The 26110-nt window shown below is 38.1% G+C and overlaps 1 protein-coding gene across 2 annotated transcripts in view; it reads left to right on the top strand.

Moving 5' to 3' along the window:
- The window catches only part of myo10l3 (myosin X, like 3), an 82148-nt gene that overhangs the window by 41518 nt on the left and 14520 nt on the right, over nucleotides 1–26110 (top strand). Inside the window, exons 14-24 of one of the 2 annotated variants that reach the window (XM_067443557.1) lie at nucleotides 1148–1240; nucleotides 1560–1628; nucleotides 4394–4476; nucleotides 5642–5750; nucleotides 7476–7556; nucleotides 10806–10930; nucleotides 11141–11255; nucleotides 22342–22448; nucleotides 23314–23748; nucleotides 23875–23908; nucleotides 24518–25381. In XM_067443557.1, the coding sequence (XP_067299658.1) occupies nucleotides 1148–1240; nucleotides 1560–1628; nucleotides 4394–4476; nucleotides 5642–5750; nucleotides 7476–7556; nucleotides 10806–10930; nucleotides 11141–11255; nucleotides 22342–22448; nucleotides 23314–23748; nucleotides 23875–23908; nucleotides 24518–25381 (2115 nt within the window). The remainder of the gene's footprint in view (nucleotides 1–1147; nucleotides 1241–1559; nucleotides 1629–4393; nucleotides 4477–5641; nucleotides 5751–7475; nucleotides 7557–10805; nucleotides 10931–11140; nucleotides 11256–22341; nucleotides 22449–23313; nucleotides 23749–23874; nucleotides 23909–24517; nucleotides 25382–26110) is intronic. The other variant, XM_067443558.1, reaches the window with a different exon arrangement.

The raw sequence follows: 26110 nt of genomic DNA on the forward strand, positions 1-26110 counted from the left end.
CCACATAATCTCAGGCTACAACTACAGTAGTCATTTTCAGAAAGATTTGCCGACTAGATGGTCCATGGCACAATAGTTTTGCCGTGATGCTCGTACAGGTGATGTTCCTGCATCATTTCCTGCCCTCTCCATCAGGGGTGTCCAATCCTTCTCCTGGAGGGCCACTGTCCTGTAGAGTTTAGCTCCAAACCCAATTAAACACACTTGTACCAGCTAATCAAAGGGTTATTAGGCATTCTAGAAACTGTGTTGGGGCAAGTTGGAGCTAAACTCTGCAGGACAGTGGCCCACCAGGACCGACTTTGGACACCCTGGCTCTACATTATTTACACTTCCCTCCTAAGTGCATTTGTTTTATTTTTATTAATGCTTTTATTCAGCAAGGACACATTAAATGTATGAATGGTGACAGTAAAGTAATTTATAATGGTACAAAAGATTTCTGCTTCAAATAAATGCTGTTATTTTGAACTTTTTATTCATCAAAGAATCCTTCCAAAAATATTAAGCAGAACTGTTTTCAACATTGATAATAATAAGAAATGTTTCTTGAGCAGCAAATCAGCACAATAGAATGATCTCTGAAGGATCATGTGACACTGAAGTCTGGAGTAATGATGCTGAAAATTCAGCTTTGACATCACAGGAATAAATTACAATTTAAACTAATATATTAAAATAGAAACGTTAAATTGTAATATTTCAAAATATTACTGCGTTGGTTGAATAATTGCATTTTGCTAATTATTGCATTTTATTTTACAGTAAAAATTACTTGTTCTAGTTCGAATTGAAAAGATGTCTGTGTGCCGAAAATTCTATCAGAGCATTCATATCAAGTTGCTAAAAAAGGGCAATATATTATTATTTTTTTTACATTTGCATCTTCAATTTTAGTCCTCTTCCTGCATTGTCAACGAAAAAGATCAACATCTTAAAATAACCTTTGGACAATATCTTGCACAAATGACTATATGATGCCATAAATAATTAAATGTGTGTAATTTGAGAGGTAGTATTATTATGCCTGCCTGCCTGCTGTTAAAGTGATTATTATAAACACTCCTGAAGGACTTTGAACGAGACCCCTGTGGTTAATGTGGAGAACCAGAGAGCATGTGCTTAGATCAGTGTGCTCTTTCCTCAGAAACTGGGCATGTTGGCTCTTATCAATGAAGAGAGCAGATTCCCTAAAGGCACGGACTACACCCTGCTGGAGAAACTCCACAGCCGGCATGCCGTAAGTCCTCCTTTTCAAAACGCTCACAGACATATCCACTTTCTTCTCCTCGTCTCATTTCAGATCACAGAGAGTTAATTCTTCTTTAAACTTGCTGATAAAACCAGCGCTGAGCCAATAGGCACCACCCAGTCACACCCCCACAGCCTCTCACACGCACATGCACAATACGGTAACATGAGCAGGCTTTCCTCAGGCCGCAGGAACAATGAGTGTGTCCTCGGAGAACCCACATACAGTCTACCTCGACTAAAGTAGCTTTGAGTGTGTACACTGCAAAATATAATCAATGTGAAATAATGTGTTTCTGTCTCTGCAGACAAACCCTTACTATGTGAAACCAAGAGTGGCAGATCACCAGTTTGGTATTAAACATTATGCAGGAGAGGTAAATACATCAACACAGTTTTATTTTAGTATAGTACTATTATTTGTGATGTTGGAAAGATTTTATAAGGGTCTGCCAAAATGTAATGCTCATTTTAAATGCCTTTAACTGACATCAGAGGCAGCAGACTTTGTGTTGCTACAGTATGTTGCTACTTTAAGAAACCAACAGCAGGTGGAATTGCCGTTTCTGTTAATACCTATAATCTCAAATATTGACCGATATGCCGGTCTATCACTATTGCACAGGTGTGATTACCTAAAGGAAGTGAGCTCTGGACTTCCCCAGTCTTCTCACTCTCTTATCATCTGCAATGTCAGTTGCAGGCTGCAAGAGAGACTGTTCAGGAGAGTAAGTGAAAGCAGTCAGTTCAGTGTGCTGAAAAAAGTAAAGACAGATGGAAAGTGAAGAGTTTCACCATGGGCACCACACGAAGCCTTCATAGTTTAATATGATGGAAACCACATGCCTAACATGCAATCCTATGAGAAGCACTTGGCATGCTGTCCAGATCCTTCTCTAGTTGCAATTTATATTTCCTGACAGTTTTCCTTTACACTTCTACTTGCTTTTCACTTGCTTTTACTTTTTTACTTAAATGTTTTATTTAAATCAGCCTTTTAGTTTTGTTTATCAGTAAAAGATCAGGGCCGTAACCACCATAGAAATTGAGGGGGACAAGTCCCCTCAAATAATTTAGAAATGGCCAAATTCCCATTGATAATCTTAATGCTGCTTGGCTGTACTCCTTTACACGCTTTGTTGCTAGGATGACAAAAGTAAAATGTCAATTTTTTAGGTTGGTCTGCCTTAGGGGTCTAACAGTGCTCATCACTGTCAGAATGAGTGAGGTGGCCAATCAGATCAAAGAAGGTGGGGCTTTACTGTTCCAATTCCAATGCGACACTTTTGTAATAGCAGTGCATCAAGACATTTAATAATTTAAACATTTAATAATTGACAACTGTTTTACAATAAAAACGTGACCAATAGTAATATCGAGTGATTCAAACTACTTTACATTTTTATGACATTTCACTGTTGAATATAAAAAATGTGACATTATTTATGTAAATCATAACTTAATTTGATGTGACAAGAAATGTTTTTGCATTTGTATTAGGGTTATTTTACATGGCTATTGTTCATAGAGTGAATATGTGCAGAAACTCACCTAAAGGATTATTAGGAACACCATACTAATACTGTGTTTGACCCCCTTTCGCCTTCAGAGCTGCCTTAATTCTACGTGGCATTGATTCAACAAGGTGCTGAAAGCATTCTTTAGAAATGTTGGCCCATATTGATAGGATAGCATCTTGCAGTTGATGGAGATTTGTGGGATGCACATCCAGGGCACGAAGCTCCCGTTCCACCACATCCCAAAGATGCTCTATTGGGTTGAGATCTGGTGACTGTGGGGGCCATGTTAGTACAGTGAACTCATTGTCATGTTCAAGAAACCAATTTGAAATTATTCGAGCTTTGTGACATGTTGCATTATCCTGCTGGAAGTAGCCATCAGAGGATGGGTACATGGTGGTCATACCTCAGTTGTAACAAGTGGTTATTTCAGTCAAAGTTCCTCTTCTATCAGCTTGAATAAATACCTCCAGCATTAACAAGGCATTTTCGCCCACAGGACTGCCGCATTCTGGATATTTTTCCATTTTCACTCCATTCTTTGTAAAGTCTTGAAATGGTTGTGCGTGAAAATCCCAGTAACTGAGCAGATTGTCAAATACTCAGACCGACCCGTCTGGCACCAACAACCATGCCACGCTCAAAATTGCTTAAATCACCTTTCTTTCCCATTCTGACATTCAGTTTGGAGTTCAGGAGATTGTCTTGACCAGGACCACACCCCTAAATGCACTGAAGCAACTGCCATGTGATTGGTTGATTAGATAATTGCATTAATGAGAAATTGAACAGGTTCCTAATAATCCTTTAGAGTATATAGTTGCAATTTTACCATTCTTATTTATTTTTCCTTATTTCCTTAAATCCCTTTTAATCCTTTAATAATTTAATTTCTTTAAATAAAACGAATAAGACCAAAACCCCCCTCCCTCCACCTGCAAAAAATAAAATGTGTCCTCCACATGGTTACGGCCTTGGAAAGATGCATTTACCTGAGAGGCAACATTGCATCTGGTATTAAGTTATGGAATTTTTTTTACTGCAGACCAAGCCAAAGCTACTTATTTTACCATAGTCTGAGATATGCAAGGTGCATGCAACAAGTCTGACATGGTACCCCAGTATCTAGTCTTTCACATGCTTTCAGGTTGCAGAATATCTTAAGCATCTGCTCTCTTGGCCAACACAAATGAAAGATCGGACTAAGAGCTTTGGATGAATTCTCTGTTTAAATGAGAGATTGTCATTATCGAGCTGGTGATATAAATACCCCCAGCATGTGTTGTGGATGCTGCATACTGCACAGCTCAGGAGTTTATTTCATGGTGTTAAAATCAGTGGAGCAATCTGTCGCCGCGGAGGTCACGACTGAGTAATACTCGACAGGTGAATGCATTAAACCTCGGCAGCACCAGCTCCATCAACCTCTCTCTTTGCTCTCTCATCAATTGGCTGAAAGTATTACACAGGGATCATAGACTGTGTGTTCTCTTTACATACACAATTAAGTTCAGTTAGAAATGTTGCGGCAGACACATGAAGTAGGCTATACTATATGTAGTAGTATATTTAATATACATTTTTAAGTAAAAAAATAACTTTTCTTTGCATGTGTCTGGCAGGTATTGTATGATGTGCGTGGCATTTTAGAGAAGAACAGAGACACATTCAGAGATGATATTCTCAACATGCTGAAGGACAGCAGGTGACAAATCATTCTCTTCATTTCTGTTATTTTAAACAAGGCTGTTGATCCTATGATTTCTAGCTTGTCGTGAGACCAGTGACGCATGCACTGTAAATGATATTGTCTCATACTGAAAAAAATGGCAACACCTGTGCAATAAAGTCTCATTTGTTAGCATTAATAAATGGATTAGCTGACATGAACTGACAATGAGCAATATATATTTAAAGCATGTATTGATCTTTATATTATGTGTCTTTAACTACTATATACTTAAGTTAGTAAAAAATATAATAATACAATATGAATACAACAATTAACAAATTCAATTTTTAATGAAATAATGTATTCCTTATGTTGAAAATAACACAAAACATATAAATGCTGAAGATGTATTGTTCATTCTTATTTTTGACCCTGGAGTCCAGACCACAAAACCAGTAATACGTTGCATGGGTATATTTGTGGCAATAGCCAAAATTTATAGATTTTTCTTTAATGCCAAAAATCATTAGGATCTTAAGTAAAGATCATGTTCCATGAAGATATTTTGTGAATTTACTACCGTAAATATATATATAAAAAATATTAGTAATATGCATTGCTAAGGACTTCTTTTGGACAACTTTTAAGGCGATTTTCTCAAAATTTATATTTTTTTGCACCCTCAGATACCAGATTTTCCAATAGTTGTATCACAGCCAAATACTGTCCTATCTTAACAAACCATTAATCAATGGAAAGCTTATTCATTCAAAAAAATTATGACTGGTTTTGTGGTCCAGGGTCACATTTCATGTTAACTAATGTAGTAAACAAATTAAACCTTATACCAAATATATATGGGTAATAAAATATTTTTGACACTAAATAAGTCGTCATGTCTTCTGATACTAAACTGTATCTAAAAACATTACTTTATTCAGCTTTTATGAGCTTATATTAATTGAGAGATTATTTGTAATATTTATACTTCTAAAAATGAATTTGTTATACTTAAGGGCCATATCAAATTATCTAGTAATGGCTGTTCAAAAAACTTACCCCTACATTTTCCTATATATTGTGCATTCATGTTTTAACTTAAACATCCAACTACCCTGAACCAGTTGTTGCTGATCTACATTTCTGCTGTTATGAATGATGTCTGTGAGTGATATTATCTCTATTGTGTGTCTCTCAGACTCGACTTCATCTACGACCTGTTTGAGCGTGTTGGTAGCAGGAGTGGAGATGAGACTTTGAAGATGGGCACTGCCCGCCGCAAACCCACCGTCAGCTCTCAGTTCAGGGTGAGACAGACTGATGATCTGAATGTGCCATATGATGGAACTATGAGAAAATACATTTTTGAAATAATCCGGATGATGTGATACACTTGCTCTTTAAAAAAAAAAGCCTAGTCAGCTACATATGTAGGCAACATAGTAAGGGATGTGCTAATATACCTTGTATTTTATAATACCTAAAAAAAAGTCTAGCAAAGGATCACATCCTTTGCATAAAAAGAATGCACTGCGACAAACTTTTTATTACAAAAATCCAAGATGCTGGATGAAGCATGAAGAACGTTAATTCAAAAACGTATATTTTATTTGGTACTGTAAGATATGTATGGCATATGCTTTTTGTTGAAGCCATCAGCCCACATTATTTGAACAAAAAAGTGTTTTTCTTTGGACATTTTTTTAATAACAACATTCCAAAACGTAATATTGTACTTTTTACTGCACTACGTTTCATATTGAATATAATTTAATACTTAATTACATTAAAAATGTTGTACTTCTTGCTTTTAATCAAGTACATTTTTGTTATTTTTTATGTAATTAGGTATCAAAGGTAAACAACCCCTTTTATTTATGAAATGTAGTGCAGTAAAAAGAACAACATTATGCTTTGGAATGTAGTGAAGTAAAAGTTTTCCGAAGAAAAACACGGATAAAGTACATCAAAAAAAAAGTAGAAAGTAAAAATACTTCATTACTGTCCGCCTCTGTTTTTTGTCAATAATTGTGTTTAACAGACAAATTCCTGTTTGATTCTGCAAAGAAATCTCCACCAAATCAGAGAATCCTGACAATAAAATTGTTACACAACTCCCATGAAGCACTGCAAATGATGTACAGTAGCACTGCGAGTCCTTAAAACAAATTATAATTTAATTTTCATTCATGATGCTTCATGATATTTTAGTTCTTTCCCCAGTTTTGTCTTTTTTCAGTTTTTTTTATTTATTATTTTTTGCCTCAAACCAAAGTTTATGATGTTTTGATTCACCTCATAGCTGGTTGGCTTGGTTCTTTGCTTTTCAAAAATCCTAATGGGAAAAACACACCTTTTTGTGTGACATGCGTAATTGCTGCCTATATAGAATGTTCCAAATCAGTCATGTATTGGGTTTCATGTAGGATGCTCCCTTAAAAGACAGCTGCCTGCGTAGGCAGTAGTCAGCGAAGCAGCGCAGTACATTTTGAAATGGAGCTCCTGTGTTCTTGTGCATGGGCTTAATATTTCGTGTGGACGTTCAAGGTTATGAGTGCAAACCTAGCAGAATCTGCTCGTGTGACTGTGTGTGTACCTTGCATGTGTGTGTTTTGTCCCCTTTGTCTAAACCCCTGTATATCTGCTGGTTTGCGGGGTTACGGGGCTTTGCATGTCATAACTGCCGTGCAGAGGATTTGGCAGCTGCCCTTGTACTGTGGCTCTTAAAGCCAGGGGATTACCCACAAACCGGGCACAAGGGTTTGACAGGGTCCGTGCATGTTCCCCTGTTCCCCTGTCATTAAAGCCAGCCTGGAGCCTCTCAGTCTGAGACTGTGGGACAGAGTGCCAGGTTGAAGGGTCCTTGGTGTGTTTAGATAAATACTGGCCCTGTCACTGCCTGTGTTTGCCCCCTTCAACAGAAGATGTAGGATGGACAAGCAAATTGCAGCTATGGTTGCTGAACGGCACTTTTGGTGCTGTTACTTTCCTGTGTAGGGGTGTAATTTAATGTTATTGTGACTTTGTTTCAGGACTCTCTTCATGCCCTGATGGCCACTTTAAGTGCCTCCAACCCTTTCTTTGTGCGCTGCATCAAACCTAACATGGAGAAGGTAGGATAAACACATTTTTTGGGCTGTTCATATCACATTCAAACCATATTTACACATTACTTTCCCTACTGAGTCAAATAGACAATAAAAACAGTCTTCCAAAAGGTCACTTTCAAAGCAATAGGTCACCTCAAAATGGAAGTCATTGCAAAGTATATCACTTTCTATTAGGAATTTTGAATGGATTTTCACACTGCTCTTTTCCATTTTATAAAAATGAACACCTTAAAGTAGTCTATACAAATTAAATATTTGCAGTCTTAAGGTGCAGCCTCTTTTATTAAGCTATATTTTGCGGGTGAAATCCAGTCATTTTGGTAGGAATCTGTGATCGGGAATTTCACTTGAGGCCGAAAATGTACCCCACGCACATTTAGCTCACGTTCAAACTGTCCGTGTGAATTCTCACTGATCAACGGAAATTGTTTTTTGTGCGCGAGCTATGCTTGATGCATCACTACACTGTGGGCAATGGACCTTTTCAGTCTGTGAAAATTAAAGTAGCTTTGTTTGAAGAACCTACCTAAATTTGAGTTTTCTCCAATAACTTTCCCTTTCACTTTAGATCGTGAATCATAGTCAAGCATGCGCATATTCAAGCACATTGAGATGTGTTGTGCAACATATGAAGTCAGTAAAGTCTAGCAGCGCTAGTTCCTGCTTGTCTCGTAACCAAATACTGATGCACCAAATTTGAATATGTAGAAATGCCAATGAGCTTTAAGAGCAATGAGAGAACTTTTTGAATCTTGAACATCCCCTAGTCACTGTATGCTTTCATTACATGGAAAATAACAGTAAGAACATTCTTTGTCATTTCTTTTTTTGTGTTAAATAAATAAAAATCCATGTATTATAATTTTTCATGGATTTGAAAGTGAACTATTACTTGATTTTAATCCTCCTACTCTGCAAAAAGGTATTTATTTAAAAAGTAATATTTTCCAGTTACAATTTCTAATTATTTTTGAAACCACATAAGTTATTAAGAGTTGTTTTATATCTTTTGTGTTTTTAATACAAGTTTTTTTTCTTATACTGTATTTTTTCCCCCACTTGTTGTATGTAATGTTGCTTTTAAAGTTAAGATTCAAGAGTTTGATTCATCACATAAACAGTTACAGTATATGCAGAACACAACGTAGATACAATTTACGATTAGACAAATATAAGTGAAAATAAATTCATAATTTTTGAATAATTAATGAATCATTAGCCTAGTTTTAAGGGTAATTTTACAGGATATTTAAAGGAAAACATGAAAAACTCATTAAGAAATTCAAGTTCCTTTGTATCACAGAACAATCTGGCATCATCTTCATGTGAGGAGAAGCTTTACAGCCAGCAAGTGCTCTGGGTCTGTCGTGTTCTGCATTCTGTACATAGAGTCTCTTTGTGCTGATCTGCTCAGAACGGAGCGGCCCATCCCCACCGCCAGCACATTCCTACAGCCCAAACCCGCCTGTGCTGGGGTTAGAGGTCACGGTTGTCAGCTTCAGAGAGGAGAATCACACTCCTGACCTGCAAAAGAGGAACTTAGAGATAATGGCCAGAAAATCTCTCAAAGCCAGAGGCAGCCTCTACCCTTCATTATATGATACAATTGAGCTGTAATAACGCTCATTTGAGCTCCCAGATTACTGGAATTATTATGATTGTATTGATTTATCGAGGACTCTCATTTCAGCAGGCAGAGGATCGGGTTGGCGCTCCTTTTGGGGTTGATGTATTGTAATAACTGTCCTCAGGGAGGGGAATCACATCTGTGGCCTTGTCTGGCGATCTGCCTGGCTCCGTCTGTCATTCCACACCTTTTCTTCTATCGTTTATGCCACACAAGAGTGATCCCTCGCTCATCTCATCCCACCACAGGCCCCTTTATAGACAATTGTAATGCTGCATAGTTCATGCCTAACCCAAGTTGAATGCCCAAATTACTCTGGGAGACCAGAAATACACCTCAGTGTCTTGTCACATTAGCCTAACACGATCATTTCAGTTTAGATTCTGCTGATTGAAATGAAGGCAAAGGCAAGGCAAAAGACAATAGTGGAACGCGCTGTTAAGCCGCACCAGATGTCCATGCCACCAACAATGTTTACATACACACTCCTTTACATAGTGATCAAACGGCCTGATGGGACTGGACAGTGTGGGAGCAGCTTGAACTCCAGGCACTGATGTTACTGATTCAGCTACAGATCACCATTGAGCATGAAGCAACACGTAACACACAAGACATAATCAATCCCAGTCGAAAGCTCCATGACTGGTGTTGGTGTTTCACCCCTTTTTTGCCTACAGACAAATCAAGCATCTATATTATCTCCCCCTAGTATATAGTTAAAGTCAGTATGAAATCAAAATCGGCCCTATAAAGGTTCCTGATCTCACATTAATCATTTGGTTTGTTATTCCAAAAAAAAAATTTTTTTTGTCTGGTTTAAAAATATAACATTTTCTGACTGTCAAACTAAATTATTATTTTTTTGACCAAATTAAGATTATTTTTTAGAGAATGTATATTAAGTTTATGTATCACACATCATCATTCACTCATTTTTTATTTATTTAACAATGATATTAAGTCACTACTTGATAGTGATGAACAATATAGGTAACAGTATACAGATTTTAACCATACAACCTCACAACATTTTGGTCATTTCTTTATTGAAAAAAACCTTGTTAGCCAATGTGGTAAGACAAATAAGATGATTATTCAAGATATTATCTGATGATAAACCTGGTTAAACTTTGTTTTTATGGTGCCCTTTAGACATTCTGTTGACTATAAATAATGTTGCATCTACATGTCAGCTAACTCATTAGAGTATTAGTTAACTATTAGTAGACTGTTAGTGTTAGTAAAATACAGAGAGATATGTTTAGTACAATAAGTTGACATAGTCAGTAGAATGTCAGTTGGGGGACCATCAAAATAAAGTGTTAGCTGAAATTAAGCTGAAAGTCTACTAATACTTAACTATACTCTAATGAGAGTTAGTTGACATATAGAGGCAATGTTAATCATAGTCCGCGCACAGAATGTCTAAAGGGGACCATTAAAATAAACCCGAAGTCTTTTAAGGGTTTTTATGCATTGTATTTTAATAAGAAAACAGTACTGATACAAAAAAAACTCCTAAAACTTTTTATTGAGTTGTGTTAGTGTAATATTACCAAAATTGGGCATAGCATAGCCAGTTGATATCAATGCTGAAGGACATCTCCTTTATCTTCTTCCAGAACGCAAATAAATTTGATGCAGATGTGGTTCTGAATCAGCTACGTTACTCTGGAATGCTGGAGACAGTGAAGATCCGTAGAGCAGGCTTTCCTGTACGGAGAACCTTCCAAGACTTCCTCAGCAGGTGAGAAGCCATCAAAAAAAACATTGACAGTCCATCAAAATACAGTTTGAAACTCAAAATCTGTTCCAGATGCCCATTTTTGATCTCTGGCAGTTTTTTTTGTTTTGTTTTTGTTTTTGTGAATGTTTGATCAGGACATTGTTCTCTCACAGTAAAATGTGTGTGGTGGAATGTGTGTATGTGTTCAAGTTGTGCCCACTTCCTGTGCAGATATACAATGATCTTAAGGGACAAAAACCACACGGCGGACGAAAGGAAGAAATGTGCAGATCTGCTTACGAAGTATGACGTCACAAAGAAAGAGTGGCAGCTGGGAAAGACTAAGGTGCGGTTGCATGATCAACACATTCACAAACATAGTTTAAATTATTGGTATAAACAGTCTGTGCTAGAACTCCGTGCAAGAGTGCAAAGACTTTGCATAAGAGCTCTTTCTTTCTTAGTTTGAAGGAATTAACACGGTAACACTTTAGTATGGGGAACACATTCACTATTAACTACGACTTTTGCCTCAATAATCTCCTAATTTACTGCTTATTAATAGTAAGTAAGGTAGTTTTTGTTGCCTTTAAGTTGTAGCATTTAAGTATTGGGTAGGACTAAGGGATGTAGAATAAGGTTATGAAGAATAAGGCATTAACATGTGCTTTATAACTATTAATAAACAGCCAATATCCTAAGTAATATGCATGCTAATAAGCAACTAGTTAATAGTTAATAACTAAACCCTAAAATAAAGTGTTACCCTTAACCCTTTATGTAGTCTGTGGTTTGATCTCTGACATTATACTTTGTAGTGCTGAGGGAGTCATATATTGAATTTAAATCGAAAATGCAAAAAAGGAACAAAAAGAAGATACAGCTCAAGATATGAGCTTTTCTCACGTTTAACCCTAGACTAATGTATTCCTGTTTTTTTGTAATTATTTGCTTATTCACAGTTAATAACAACATTGTGACATCATAATCACTGTGTTAACATGACATTTACAGTCACACGACTGTAATTAAATCTTAATTAAAGTCACAGTTATAGACATCCCAGCCCTAGGGAGAACAGCAATAGTCCAGAATTTTCTACATTTGACAGGATATCTTATCATGATGAACATCCAGGTGTTTAGAAATGCTTTGTAGCCTGATCTAGCTTTGTGTATCTCTGAAATGGTCATGTGAAGGCTTTTCGGGTACAATTGTTGTTGATATTGTTCAGAAACACAGATTTGTCTTAAATGAGGCTTTGTGTGCAAAAAAATAAAATTCTGTCATCATTTACTCACCCTCAAGTTGTTGCACATCTGAATGAATTTCTTGCTTCTGCTGAGCACGAAAGATGTTTTGAAGAATATGGTAACCAAACAGTTGATAAGAGGCCCATAAGGGGGATATGAAAGTCAAGGTGGCCCATCAGCTGTTTGGTTACTAAAGTTTTTCAAAATATCTTCTTTTTGTTCAGCAGAAGAAAGAAATTTGTAAATGATGAAAGAAATGAGTGAATGATGACAGATGTTTTTATTTTTGGGTGAACTATCCCTTTAACTGGCTGAAAAGTACAGCTGTTTGTTCTATTAATTCAGTCAGATTGTATTTGTCTGCAAATATGACCACATTTAATAAGTAATTCAAGCAGATATCCAGATATTCACAAATGCAAATTCTTACCACTATGGTACTCTTAAGGACTTTATGTAGTGTGAACACAGATAATACCTCATCATTAATATCAGGGAATTGTCAAAAGATAAATGGTGCCATTTCCGTGGTAATGTTTTGCAACACTCATAGGGATTTTTTTACAGTCTGGTGGTTTTTTCCTCTCTTCTCTCTTCATTCTTTCCTCTTTCTTCCTCATACTTCCTCTGCTTTCACCCCCTTCAAAAATTCCCACTCCACACATCTTGGTAAGGAGTTTTGAACTCCCTCACTTTACTGAAATGACTCATCTCGATCTAGTCGGCCTGAAACAAGAGCGCAGCACTTTAAGGGCGTTTGGCAACAGGAGCACAGCAGCTCTGAAAAGAACACTTTCTGTTCTCTGTTCAACAGTGTCTATTCATTCTTATCTTGTAATCGGTCAATTATTCTCTCTCCTTGGTCATTCTCTGCCACACATTAAGCACGGTGGTTCAGTCAGGCTGTTTTTACAGTAAGAGGAGCTCTGAGGTTTCTGAGGAACAGGAAGGCACTGTAAATAAAAGACATTCTTGTGGCCTTTGATTCAGACCACTTTTCTTTAAATTAATTGAATCCAGCATGCTCTCTGTTATTTCCTTTGGGGTCTTGTGGTTTCTGGCTTTCCTGAGAGCTGGTTTGGGTATCTCTTTATCAGGGGTCACATTGTTAGCTTGATGGTGTCTTAATGTACTGTTGCCATGATTACTTGTGTTTGATTTAAAGAAGAGAAATTATCTCATAAATCAAATAACTTGATTTAATAAGACTGATGACCCGTTAGTGCTTCTTGCAGTCATGAGTGGGTCATTATGAAAGAAAGCCAATTCAAACTAAACAAAGATGACTTTAGTACACAGGCTGTACTATGAAATTACCATTATTGCAAAATAAACATCAGGACATTAGGATCACTACGCAAAGTGCATGATTTTATATTATCATGCTTATGAGGTGGATAAATATCAAATGAATTACTATAAAGGTATAAGTAAAAGGTTAAAAGGACATGGAATACTGTGTGTGTGTCTGTACACCACTGAACAGACCATATATATATTCTGGAAAGGCTTTCTACAAGGTTTAGGAGTGTGTTTATGGGAATTTTTTACCATTCTTCTCGCTGTCTCCATTTGACTTAATCCCAAAGGTGTTCTGTCGGGTTTAGGCCCGGACTCTGTGCTCTGTGACTCTGTGTTTTATATATATATATAAAAGCACACACAATACCATTTCAAAGTTTGGGATGAGTATAAAGGTTTTTTATTGATAGTTTTATTCAGCAAGGACACATTATTAAAAATCACATTAAATACATTTATAATGTTACTAAAGATTTAGTCTTTTGAAGTTCTATTCATCAAAGAATCCTGAGATTCTCAATTTCCACAAAAATGTTAAGCAGCAGAATTATTTTCAACATTGATAATCACCAAATCAGCAGCATATTAGAATGATTTCTGAAGGATCATGTGACACTGAAGACTAGAGTAAGGATGCTGACAATTCAGCTTTGCCATCACAGGAATAAATTGCATATTAAACATTAAACAACTTTTACTGTATTTTGATAAAATCAAATCACCATAGACTTTTTTCAAAATCATTGAATAAATCTTACCAAGCTCAAACTTTTGAATGATAGTGTATATTGTCAAAAGCCCTATTCGCACAGGATTAGTATTATCTGTGGACCTCTGGTGAGTTGTAATAATCGCAAAGAATGTCTATGATCATAGTCCCGTGCAAATCTGCCATGTCTGTAATTTGTAAAGTAAAAATTCCCCCGCGAATTACCTACCATATTTCGCCGAACACTGAGGTACTGTGATAATATTAGTCACGTGCTAGGATTAGGCGGATCGTATATATAGTTTTTGCAAGGTTTTTTTTTTTCCTGTGCGCATTTCTATCTTTATCTTTCACAAAGAATGGAGGTTGCATTCATAATGGTCACCGTTATTAATTCCCGTGCGGCCGTACGGATTGTACTTTTCACTTTAGAATGAGTACCAATTTGGGAGCAAATTGCTTGAATGGTACGTTTAATATTAATATCAATACTATTCTTAATGAAAAACATAACAACAGAACAGTACAATGACAAGCTCGCTTAAACGGGCGCTTTTACATTTAGCTTTGAAGCGTAATCTTCTGCCGTATATTGTCAGCTTCTCACTCGTGATAAATGAAATCTGACTCCTGCCGCTGTGCTCAGTTCAGTTTTTAATTGTAGCGTCTGTTCTCTAACTGAACAAAATTATTTTTATTACTAAAACTATCAAAACGATATTTATATGAATGTTTATGATTTAATACAGCTATATCAATAACTGAAAAACCTTTACAAGTCTTGACATCATATCCGGGAGATAAGTCAATAAATTCGAGTAAAATCACAGGCTTTGCTTATCCCGTGTGAATGCACCACGGCCACGCAAAACTAGATGTGGGGGACTAATTTCTAAATCACAGAGGTCCCTAGATAATACTAATCCCATGCGAATAGGGCTATAGTTATGTTATGTTTCATTGTTTCCCCTGTGACATAGTTTTCCTCCTGTGTGTTTGTTTTAGTCATTACATTCACCTGTTGCCCATCAATTAGCTCATTAGTTCCTTTTGTTAGCTCCATGTATTTATACCATGCGTTCTCCCTCATTCACGGTCCATTCTTTGTTTGATGTTTCCGTATTCTCCTGAGTTTTGTCATTAAAAGGCTGTTATCCTTACATGCTCCTTCGTCTTCGTGGACACACACACTGTGACAATTTTCAGATGAAAGGCATTTTGCTTTACACGGAACATAACTTCTGAGTTGTTTTATTAAGGCATAAGTATGTCTATGATAATTCAGTGATATGGCATAGGCATACATATAAATATAGTAGTTTACTTGATGGTAAAACAAATGTGGCATATCATTTAAATTTCACAGAAATTTAACACCATTTCAGATGGAATGTGCCATTGCAATGCACAATACCTCTGAATTCATCACGGCCTCAATAGACGATTGAATGTAATGCAGTATTTCTTTTTTTCCTAGAATGTTAGTTTCTGTCTCCCACACACACATGCATAAAGACACTGAAACAAATGAATTCAGATACACACACTGGACACGCAAACTCGCTCCCTGCTGAATAGAGTCATGCTTTACAAATTGTTTAGCTGTAAAATAGCCTCATTGTTCTGTGGTAGGGTCAGGGCTGGACGGCTCCAATTTGTTCTCAGCACGTCAGAGCTCCAATGTACCCAAGGTCAGCTACTCTAACCTACAGCTTTCACTGCTCTACCAGACTCCACGATCATACTTGTTAAATAGCCTGTTTCCCTAATGGACCCACGGAAAGCTGACGTCCTCATGACAAAAGCTGGGCTGATGGACCACTCCATGCACAGATCTTATCCAAAATTTACCCAACACTGTCCTCCACAAAAACAATACATGCATTTGTCTCTCACCATCACCAATTGTTTATATTTAACCCTTTCTGAAAGACCAGCGTTACATCCGAAATTGAATACTACCTTACTATATAGTATGCGAAAACGTTAAAAGAGTATTACATCCAAATTCATAATATTCAAAAAATAGTTGGCAAAAAGTATCCAGATGACCTACTACCTCTGCTGTGAATCTGAAGGACACTTTATCCCATGAGGCCTCGGGAGAGGATTTATGAATGGTAGTGAAGCGACACAACTAATGCGTGTAGGCCACATGAGAGGGACAACATGGCGGATGTAGCGAGGACGAATTTCATTCATACTTACCATATTTATACTATGTAGAACATATTTTTTAAATTGTTGCAAATATATTTAAATTCGAAAGAAATCCATGTATGTGATTTCCGATGCAGTGCATAATAGTTGGCTAACAGCATGGTGTTTTGGAAGTTGGGTTTCTGGTTTTCACACAAAATGTCTTACCTAGTTTAATGTCAGCTTGAATTACCATTCACAACCCAATTTACTTTTGTAATATGGCGTATTTCAAGTGAAACAAGATATTCAACAAGAACAAAAATGTAGGGCTGAACCTGGTTTGTATCTGCTGGGAATTAATTGGATGTAAAAGTGATTGGTTAAGACTATCCAATTGGCCACACTACATAAGACTACACACTACATGACATTAGCAGAGAGGCAGAGCAAGTTATTGTATGTCCCATGGCATGGTCGAAATCACACTTAAAAATCTCGACTAAAGTAGGAGGTCATCCCGGATACGTTTCACCGACTGTTTTACGAATACTATGAATTCTGACATGCTTTTTTGACGTACTGCTTTTTGCATACTATATACACCGATCAGACATAACATTATGACCTAATGTCCTAATATTGTGTTGTTCCCCCTTTTGCTGCCAAAACAGCTCTGACCCATCAGTGTGCTGTGGTATCTGGCCTCAAGATGTTGGCAGCAGTTCCTTTAAGTCCTGTAAATTGCGAGGTGGGGCCTCTATGGATGGATCAGAATTGTTTGTTCAGCATATCCCACAGCTGCTCGATTGGATTAAGGCCAAGTCAACCCCTCAAACTCGTTGTTGTGCTCCTCAAATTATTCCTGAACCATTTTTGCTTTGTGGCAGGGCATATTATTCTGCTGATATAGGCCACAGCCACCAGGTAATACCATTTCCATGAAAGGATGTACATGGTCTGCACCAATGTTTGGGTAGGTGGTACGTGTCAAAGTAACATCCACATGGGTGGCAGGACTCAAGGTTTCCCAGCAGGTTTGCCTTCTTCCCATAGTGCATCCTGGTGCCATGTGTTCCCCAGGTAAGCGACCCACACGTACCCGGTCATCCACATGATGTAAATGAAAAAGTGATTCATCAGACCAGGACACCTTCTTCCATTGCTCCGTGGTCCAGTTCTGATGCTCACGTGCCCACTGTTAGCGCTTTCAGCGGTGGATAGGGGTCAGCATGGGCACCCTGACCGGTCTGTGCCTATGCAGCCAAATTCGCAACAAACTGTGATGCACTGTGTATTCTGACACCTTACTATCAGAAACAGCATTAACTTCTTGAGCATTTTGATCTACAGTAGCTCGTCTGTTTGATTAGACCACACATGCCAGCCTTTGCTCCCCTCGTGCATCAGTGAGCCTTGGCCGCCCATGACCCTGTTGCCAGTTCACCACGGTTCTTGGACCACTTTTTATAGATACTGACCACTGCAATCTGGGACCACTCCACAAGAGCTGCAATTTTGGAGATGCTCTGACCCAGTCATCCAGACATCACATTTTGGCCCTTTGTCAAACTCACTCGGTTGCCCATTTTTCCTGTTTCTAACACATCAACTTTGAGGACAAAATGTTCACTCACTGCTTTTGAAGGCCGTTATTAACCCCCTGAAGTCGTATGGATTACTTTTATGATGGATGGATGCGCTTTTTTGGGCTTCAACATCTCAGTTACTATTCACTCCCCATTATAAAGCTTGGAAGAGCCAGGATATTTTTTATACAGCTCTGATTGTGTTTGGCTAAAATAATAAAGTCATATATACCTACACCTAGGATGGCTTGAGGGTGAGTAAACTATGGGATAATTTTCATTCTTGGGTGAACTAACCCTTTAAGGTTGGGAATAGTTGACTTAGTGTCCTTTTTGTCTCATCAGTCAGGAATCCACAGAAAAACCACAGTCACAATCATGACTCTAGAACAATGTTTTTGTAGGGCAACATGGAGTATTATTAGCAGCAGGGAGACGAAGATCAGACATTAGGCAGTGCTGTATAGAGCTTGTTTGATCAGTGTTTACCCATATGTTCCACACATGCTTTTCATGTAGCTATATAAATACAGTCTCTTGTAAAAAAAAAAAAAAAAAACGTTTAATGTCTTCCAGCAAGTCTTGGTGACAGATCAAGTTTGCAGTCAAAGCTCCAGACAATGACCTGTGACTGTGTCCACCATTGCTGTACGTGTTTGGCGGTCCGCTATGGTTTTTATCATGGCTTGAGGTCTGTTTTGTTTTATGATTTCATTCAGGAGTTTGTGATTGTGATCAGTAGAGAATGCGTGTTCACTACATGTCCTCTCGAGCGGTGGTGCTGGCTTTTGTTCGTGGTGTTTTTGTGAGTGTCAGATTTGAGGTGGAGGTAAGGGGAGGGGTGTAAGATCAAGAAAGGGGTCTGGGATTGTGTTCCCTTGCTCGAAACAAAACAACTTGTGTGTAATTATATCCATACTGATTGTGTGTTGCGGAAGTGTGATCCCTAGAATCGGGGCTCAGGGTTTTTTGCGTGGGATGGGGGAAGGATGTGGACGAGGAAACTTCCTCCTGTGTGTGCGTCTGCAGCTGTGCGTCGTGATTACAGGAACATCTGGGTCATCGGTTCCAGGAAATCTCACAATGGGCTTAAAAGATCTGTGGGAGGCCAGACGTGACACTGTGTGTATATGTTAATTGAAAGGACCTGATTCTGGTAACAGTAATGCCAAACTTTTATACAGACTAGTATTAGCATATGATGTGCGTTAAAACAAATCTTACTGACCCCCACATTTTTAATGGGAGGTTAGACACTATCCCAAGAGCCCATGGAGAGGAGCTGTCATATTCATAAATGGCAGACTGACACTAGGTCATATGACGGTGCCAACATGGAAGATAAAGTATGTCCTGTTTGTTTTCATAATACATAAATGAGTTGATAAGTTATTCATTAAATAAAGCACATATGCTGACGACACAGATTAAGAAGCAGTATTTGGTTTAAGCAGAATAATCATTTTGTGAAGTGTTTTTTGTAGAATGTTTGCCTTAAAGTGTGTTTTGTCCTATATTTCGTTTAAAATGCATTCATTTATAGCTAGAAATAGCATTGCTGTTCTTCGTGTACTTTGAGTACCGATACCACAATGGTGTTACATGCTGCTCTGCCATCTATCCACATGGATCAGCATGATCGTCTCTGAGTTGGATGTAAATTACACTGATACTAGTGATTTTTAGAGAGTGCACATAATAATACCCTCGAAAGAAGCAACTTGTGATTCCCATAGAATTTTTTCTATTATCAAATCTTTCCATCTTGTATCAGTGTTTTCGCTCATTTGTCGCCTTTGTTTGTCTAATTATTTATAATTAATAAATTAACGTGCTGTTTATTCATAAATGAGTTTTTGCCAGTTTTGAGAGCTGTTTGTATGATCAGGGATTTTATTTTGGATTACTCTACATGCATACTGTACATACTGTATGTGTTTTACTGTATGCTATCCATAGAAAAAATAAGATAACCTGTTAAACATGACAGTATTATGCAATTTGGCAATTGTGCAAGGATTCATTATAACGTAACATTGAGTTAAACAACTTTGGCCATGTCATTTAAACAGTGAAATACATTGAGGGGCACAACCTGCACCATACATAATTAAAACACTTTTGGTTGCACTTTATTTTACAGTACATGCACTTATGGGTACTTACATTGTACTTATGTAAGAAAGTATACTTTCTTAGTGGGCATTATAAGGTAACTGCATGGGTTAAGGTTAGGTTTAGGGGTAGGTTCAGGGTTAATACCTAGTTATTACCCAGTTATTGTTATTACTATATGAAGTGCATAGTATTTGCATTGGGAACAGGGCTGTAAAATAAATTCTACCACACTTTTTATAGAAGTATACTAAGTCGTCTTCTTGTGCAAGTGATGCCATTCAAAAGACTTTACTAAAACACAATTTATTTCATAATGTGTAAAACTTTAAAATTAGCATCAAAGGACCTAATTCACCTTTAATGTCAAGTCATGCCACATATTTCTTTTTTTTAATCTATTTTTTTTACAATAGAGATTTTTTCAAAGCAGCTCCACAGCAATAAACAGGAAAATGACAGTCGATGATACAAACATCATCAACTATGGGACCAATTCAAATTGTGCTGTAAAGCAGCTCTAAAAATACAATGGTGTCTCGTTGTTCAGCTAAAGTCATTTCAGTGTTGATTTATTTCAGTTCAATAACTTTCATCTTGAATTTTGAATATTCGGCTATAAGACAGCTCTACAGAACACAAGTGTCATCATTCATCATTCACTTAATATTTTGTCCCTATCCAACAGTGTCAGTGCAATCAAATAAATGGTATTTCTGAATATTAAAAAGATAGTTCACCCAAAAATGAAAATTCTGTCATTAAGACCTTCATTAATATTTGGAAGACTAAGATATTTTTGATGAAATCCAAGAGCTTTCTAAACACTTTATAGACAGCTATTTAATTAATAACACTTACAAGGTCCAGAAAGGCCTAATCTCTCCAAAGGTTTTTTTCAGATTTCTGTAATCTGGTGGAGTTTGGGTTCCTTGGCACTGTTGGCTTTGACTCGTCAAGTTGTGGTTTAGAAGATGGGTTAGTTCACCCAAAAATGTTATTTACTCAACCTCATGCCATTCCAAACCCGTAAGACCTTTGTTCATCTTCGGAACACAAATTAATATATTTTTTTATGAAATCTGAGAGCTCTCTGGCCCCTCCATAGACATCTATATAATTAACTCTTTCAAGAATCAGAAAGGTAGAAAAAACATAATTAAAATAGTCCATGTGACTCCAGTGGTTTAACTTTAAATCTCCTACGCAGTTTCCGCTGTAAATAGTGCAGCGTTCTCGAGATCTACGGCAGCCCATGTGGTTTACGTGAGCACCGCGACGCATGCACGGGAGCTGCAAGCCTGCAACATAAACTGCATAGGAGACTGGCACAGAAGTAATTATTTTTGTTCGTTTTTGCACACAGAAGTATTCTCGCCACTTTATAAAATCAAGGTTAACACATTGGAGTCACATGGACTATGTTTTTTTTCTATCCTACTGAGCCTTAAAAGAGTTAATTAAATAGCTGTCTATGGAGGGGTCAGAGAGCTCTCGGATTTCATCAAAAATATCTTCATTTGTGTTCCGAAGATGAACAAAGGTCTTACGGGTTTGGAATGACATGAGGGTGAGTAATTAATGTCAGAATATTTATATTTTTTTGGGTGAACTAACCCTTTAAGTGTCTTCTAAACCACAACTAAGCGAGTCAAAGGCAACACTGCCAAGGAACCCAAACTCCATCAGATGACAGAATTTGCAAAAGAAAAAAACATTTGGAGGAGCATTATTTTCATTATTTTTCGGGCCCCTTTTCTTCAACTGTGTTTCTGAGGTTTCTCTTCTATGAGTCAGTGTCAGTGAGTAAAGGGTTAAGCCTTCATGTCTCTTGTCTTTTAGAGAGAGAGTGTGAGGGTGTGGCCTGCTCTTTGGCCAAGAGCCACTCTTTCCCCCTCCTCTCTCTCTCTCTCTCTCTCTCTCTCTCTCTCTCTCTCTCTCTCTCTCTCTCTCTCTCTCTCTCTCTCTCTCTCTCTCTCTCTCTCTCTCTCTCTCTCTCTCTCTCTCTCTCTCTCTCTCTCTCTCTCTCTCTCTCTCTCTCTCTCTCTCTCTCTCTCTCTCTCTCTCTCTCTCTCTCTCTCTCTCTCTCTGTCCATGCACGTCAGTCTGTCTGGAATAGTCCGAGCAGCAGCAGTAACAGGAAATCAGAGCGCTGTGGTTTCAGCACAATGGCAGAGCTCCACAGCTCAGCTCCCTGTAGCCTATAGCCTGCTGAGCACACTTGGAGACGCGCTCTCACTGTCTGGAGAGAGTTAACCATCAGTTTACCTAAACCTACCCTCTTCCCTCTCCCTCTCCTTGTCTTTCTTCTTTGGTGCCTTGCAGGTGTTCTTGAAGGAAGCTCTGGAGCAGAGGCTGGAGAAGGAAAGAGAGGAGGTGCGCACAGCGGCTGGTATGGTGATCCGGGCCCACATACTAAGTTATGTGGCAAGGTTAGTGCAGCTTTGTGTGTGTTTATGTATAAACACGCTTTGTTAAATGAGGTCGGTGAGTTACCAAAGACTGTCATTGTGACTTCAGTTACTTTTTATTGAGTTGAGTGGATGGATTGCCATAATCCAATATGTGAATGAGCTTAAAGTTGCATCGTGGAATGATTTACCAGAGCTGTGTGAATCAGTGTATTGAGAGCAAACTCTAGTGGATTAGATTCATTATGAAAGTGCAGGGAAACAAATGAGGGTTATACCATGAAAAGTCATAAAGAGTATCTTTTCACTGCAAATAATGAACATTGAGCACTACACACAGGTAAATAAATTAGCATGCTGTTAATTCATAAATCAGTTTTTGCCAGTTTTGAGCTGTTAGTATGATCAGAGATTTTTTTTTGGTTTATTGTACATGCATACTGTACAGGGTTTACTGTACGTTATCCATTGAAAATAGATAACCTGTTAAACGTGAAAGTATTATGCAATCCTAAGACATTTCTCCTCTTTTTGAAGGGTTCTATAAATTGTGTTAAGAACCCTAACTCAATCATAAATGCAGCTCAAGATCCTTTTTTAAAGAGTGTAAATCAAAAACTATAGTAAATAGATGTCAAAATATTAACGCCTGTTTTGTGTAAAGGGTCTGCTGAGATGTTATTTCGGTTCCTGTCAATCATGATTAAAACATAACTATAGCTAGAGTATTTTATATTAATGAGCGTCTTTCATATTAGTGATTGAATCTTTGAATATTTTGAATTCTGTGGCTAATACTAATAATTATTATAATATCCCTGTAAACTAGTCATTAATGACAAGCCTTGAGGGCTCGTTCTCTAATGTGTAATTTTTCTTCTCACAGAAAACACTATAATAAAGTCCGAACCAGCACTGTCACAATCCAAAAGAACTATCGCGCTCACTTCTGGAGACAAGCCTTCCTTCGTTTCCGCTCCGCTGCCGTGGTCCTCCAGAAACACCTCCGTGGACAGATCGCTCGGCAACTCTACCACCAGCTCTTGGAGGAAAGACAGAGGAGAGAAGAGGAGGAGAGAATAAGGAGAGAGGAGGAAGAGAGGAGACATCTAGAGGAGCTGAGGAGACTTGAGGAAGAGAGACAAAGACAAGAGGAAGAAAGGAAGAGAGAGGAGGAGGAGAGACAGAAGCTTCAAGAGGAACAGAGAAGGAAAGAGGAGGAAGCTTTACGGATACAGCAGGAAGAGGAAGAGTTGAACAGGAGGCAGGAAGAGCTCAAGAGCAAACAGATACCGGAGGACAGAGAGGCAGGGCACAGCAGGTAAAACGCAATCTGGGCAAATGTTTGACTTTTAATTTAGGTCAACCAAAATCTGTGTTGGCTGCTGGACTGTGCTCTTAATCTACTCTGTCTGAAAGGATTCTCTTCTTTTTTTACTCATATTAGGAGCTTAGTGGGGAAAAATCATCACAACCACAAGGTATTATTTCTGTTGGATTCGATTTTATATTCCTATAAGAGAGATTTCAAAAGGACATATCTCTTGTACTGTCCTAATTCCCTGCTTTCACTTACAGAAAGTCTTTGGCAATGACATGGTAATGTGCTATATGGGTCAAAAAGGCCTAGTCATTGGGCGACTTAAAATTTGATATCATAGAGAGGATCCCTGCAGTCCATCATGACTGTGTGTTGTTCTCAGTAAGCCTCTCAAAATCAGATGATGTGAACATTTTAGGACATTGCAAAGTAACTATAAAATATCATGTGGTGCAACTCCCAATTTATGGATTAAATCAATTATTCATCAAAAAAACACGTTTTGCCTTGAAATATATATATATTTTTAAAACGTTTTGAAAATAATACAAATGTCTACACCATGTATGTAACATGTAAGGGAAAAAATATATATTTCTTACAGATAATCACAGTACATATGTGTGTTGACCCATATACCAGAATAATTACCATATTCATGTACCATGATGTTTACATAATACCACACCATGGAATAAAAATGCTGTTTTGACAGAATAAACTGTATATTATAGATGTGTTTCATCACTGTCCCTCCACCCTATTCCAGAAGGACGTGTCCCACGGCCTGTGCCAGTATTCATCTGAAGAGGAGAGTCGTCAGATGGAGGAGATCCTGCGGCTGGAGCGAGAGATTGAGCGGCTGCAGAGACAGAGAGACGAAGGAGTTTCCTTGCTAAACGACGGCTCCAGAGACGAGCTGCGGCAGAAGAGGGACGACGAGATCTACCGCCTGGAGAAAGAGGCTTCACGTGTGGCTACGGAGTTCCTGGAGATGCTGGACTTCGGAGGCTTGGAGCAGTCGCTCTCCAGCGAGGAGAACCTTCACGACCCCTCCGAGACAACCGCTCCTCTGGCCGAGGAGGAGGTGGATGAAGGTTTCCCCACGGAAGACGAGTGTATCCCACTCCGTGACTTCCCTCCCCCAGCTGCCATGCCTCAGGACAAAGAGATTCTCTCCAGTCTTCCGCCTCCACCGCCCGCATTTGCCGAAGGTCTTATGGCCACTTCCTCACCTGCACAGATGGAGCGGCCGAAATCCAATTCCTCCATTAATCGAAACAGACTTTCAGACATTCCCCCACCTCCTCCACTTTCAGCTCCACCCCCTCCTCCACCTTCAGCTCCACCCCCTCCTCCACCTGTACCAGCACCAACCAAAGAAGACTATGGAGTGGTGTATAAAAACTCCAGGAAGTTGCTAACAGAGATTGTGCTGCCGGTGGAAGAAACCAGCTTCAGTATTCTGCCCGACACAGAATCAGACTATGACCAAGAGGAGTTTGAGGAGGCGTTGGGAAGTTGTGGGGACGCAGGAAGTACGAATGATGGACACCTTACTGATGAGGAAGTTCTACGTAGATCTTCCTGCACTTTCAACAGCACTGACTCCTTTAGGGGAAGCTCTGACTCAGTGAGTTCACTCTTTTCACACCTCGACAGGAAACACACGATTTTAAAGGGATAACGTATACATAATTTGGTCATAATTGAATTACCCTCATATCATTCCAAAGTTGTATTAATTGCTTTGTTCTGTGGAGCATTAAAGAAAATATTTTGAAGAATATTGGTAACAAAACAGTTTTGGTTCCCATTGACTTCCATTGTGTGGACAAAAAATAATATGGAAGTCAATGGGAACCAAAAATGTTCGGTTATGACATTCTTCCAAACATCTTCTTTTATGTTCCACAGAAGAAAGTAAGTCATACAGGTTTGGAATTATGTGATGGTGATTAAATGACTGGGTTAGTCTGATTGAGTTAGAATTAGGCTATTAGAATTAAAGTTAGATTGAGTTAGAATTAGGCTATTAGAATTAAAGTTAGAATTAGGCTGATTGAGAATCATGACCACATCAGATGTGTTTCATATGGGCTGTTCATGGCTAACATAAAAAAAAAATCTGCATTTTAAACATTTTATATCACAAAATTATCATTGTTCTCACAATGAATGGAGACCTAAAACATATCGAATTTTATGGTGAAAAAACGGCAGCTTTGGTTGAAATTCGGCTTAAAATTGTGGTGACATTACCGGATGGTATATTGCTACTTGCATATTTTATAACTATACATTTCATTCATATTATATTTTATTTACATATATTTCAAGTTATATCATTTTAATTGACCAA

The sequence above is a fragment of the Pseudorasbora parva genome, chromosome 5, assembly GCF_024679245.1.
Source record: "Pseudorasbora parva isolate DD20220531a chromosome 5, ASM2467924v1, whole genome shotgun sequence".
Classification (NCBI taxonomy): Eukaryota; Metazoa; Chordata; class Actinopteri; order Cypriniformes; family Gobionidae; genus Pseudorasbora; species Pseudorasbora parva.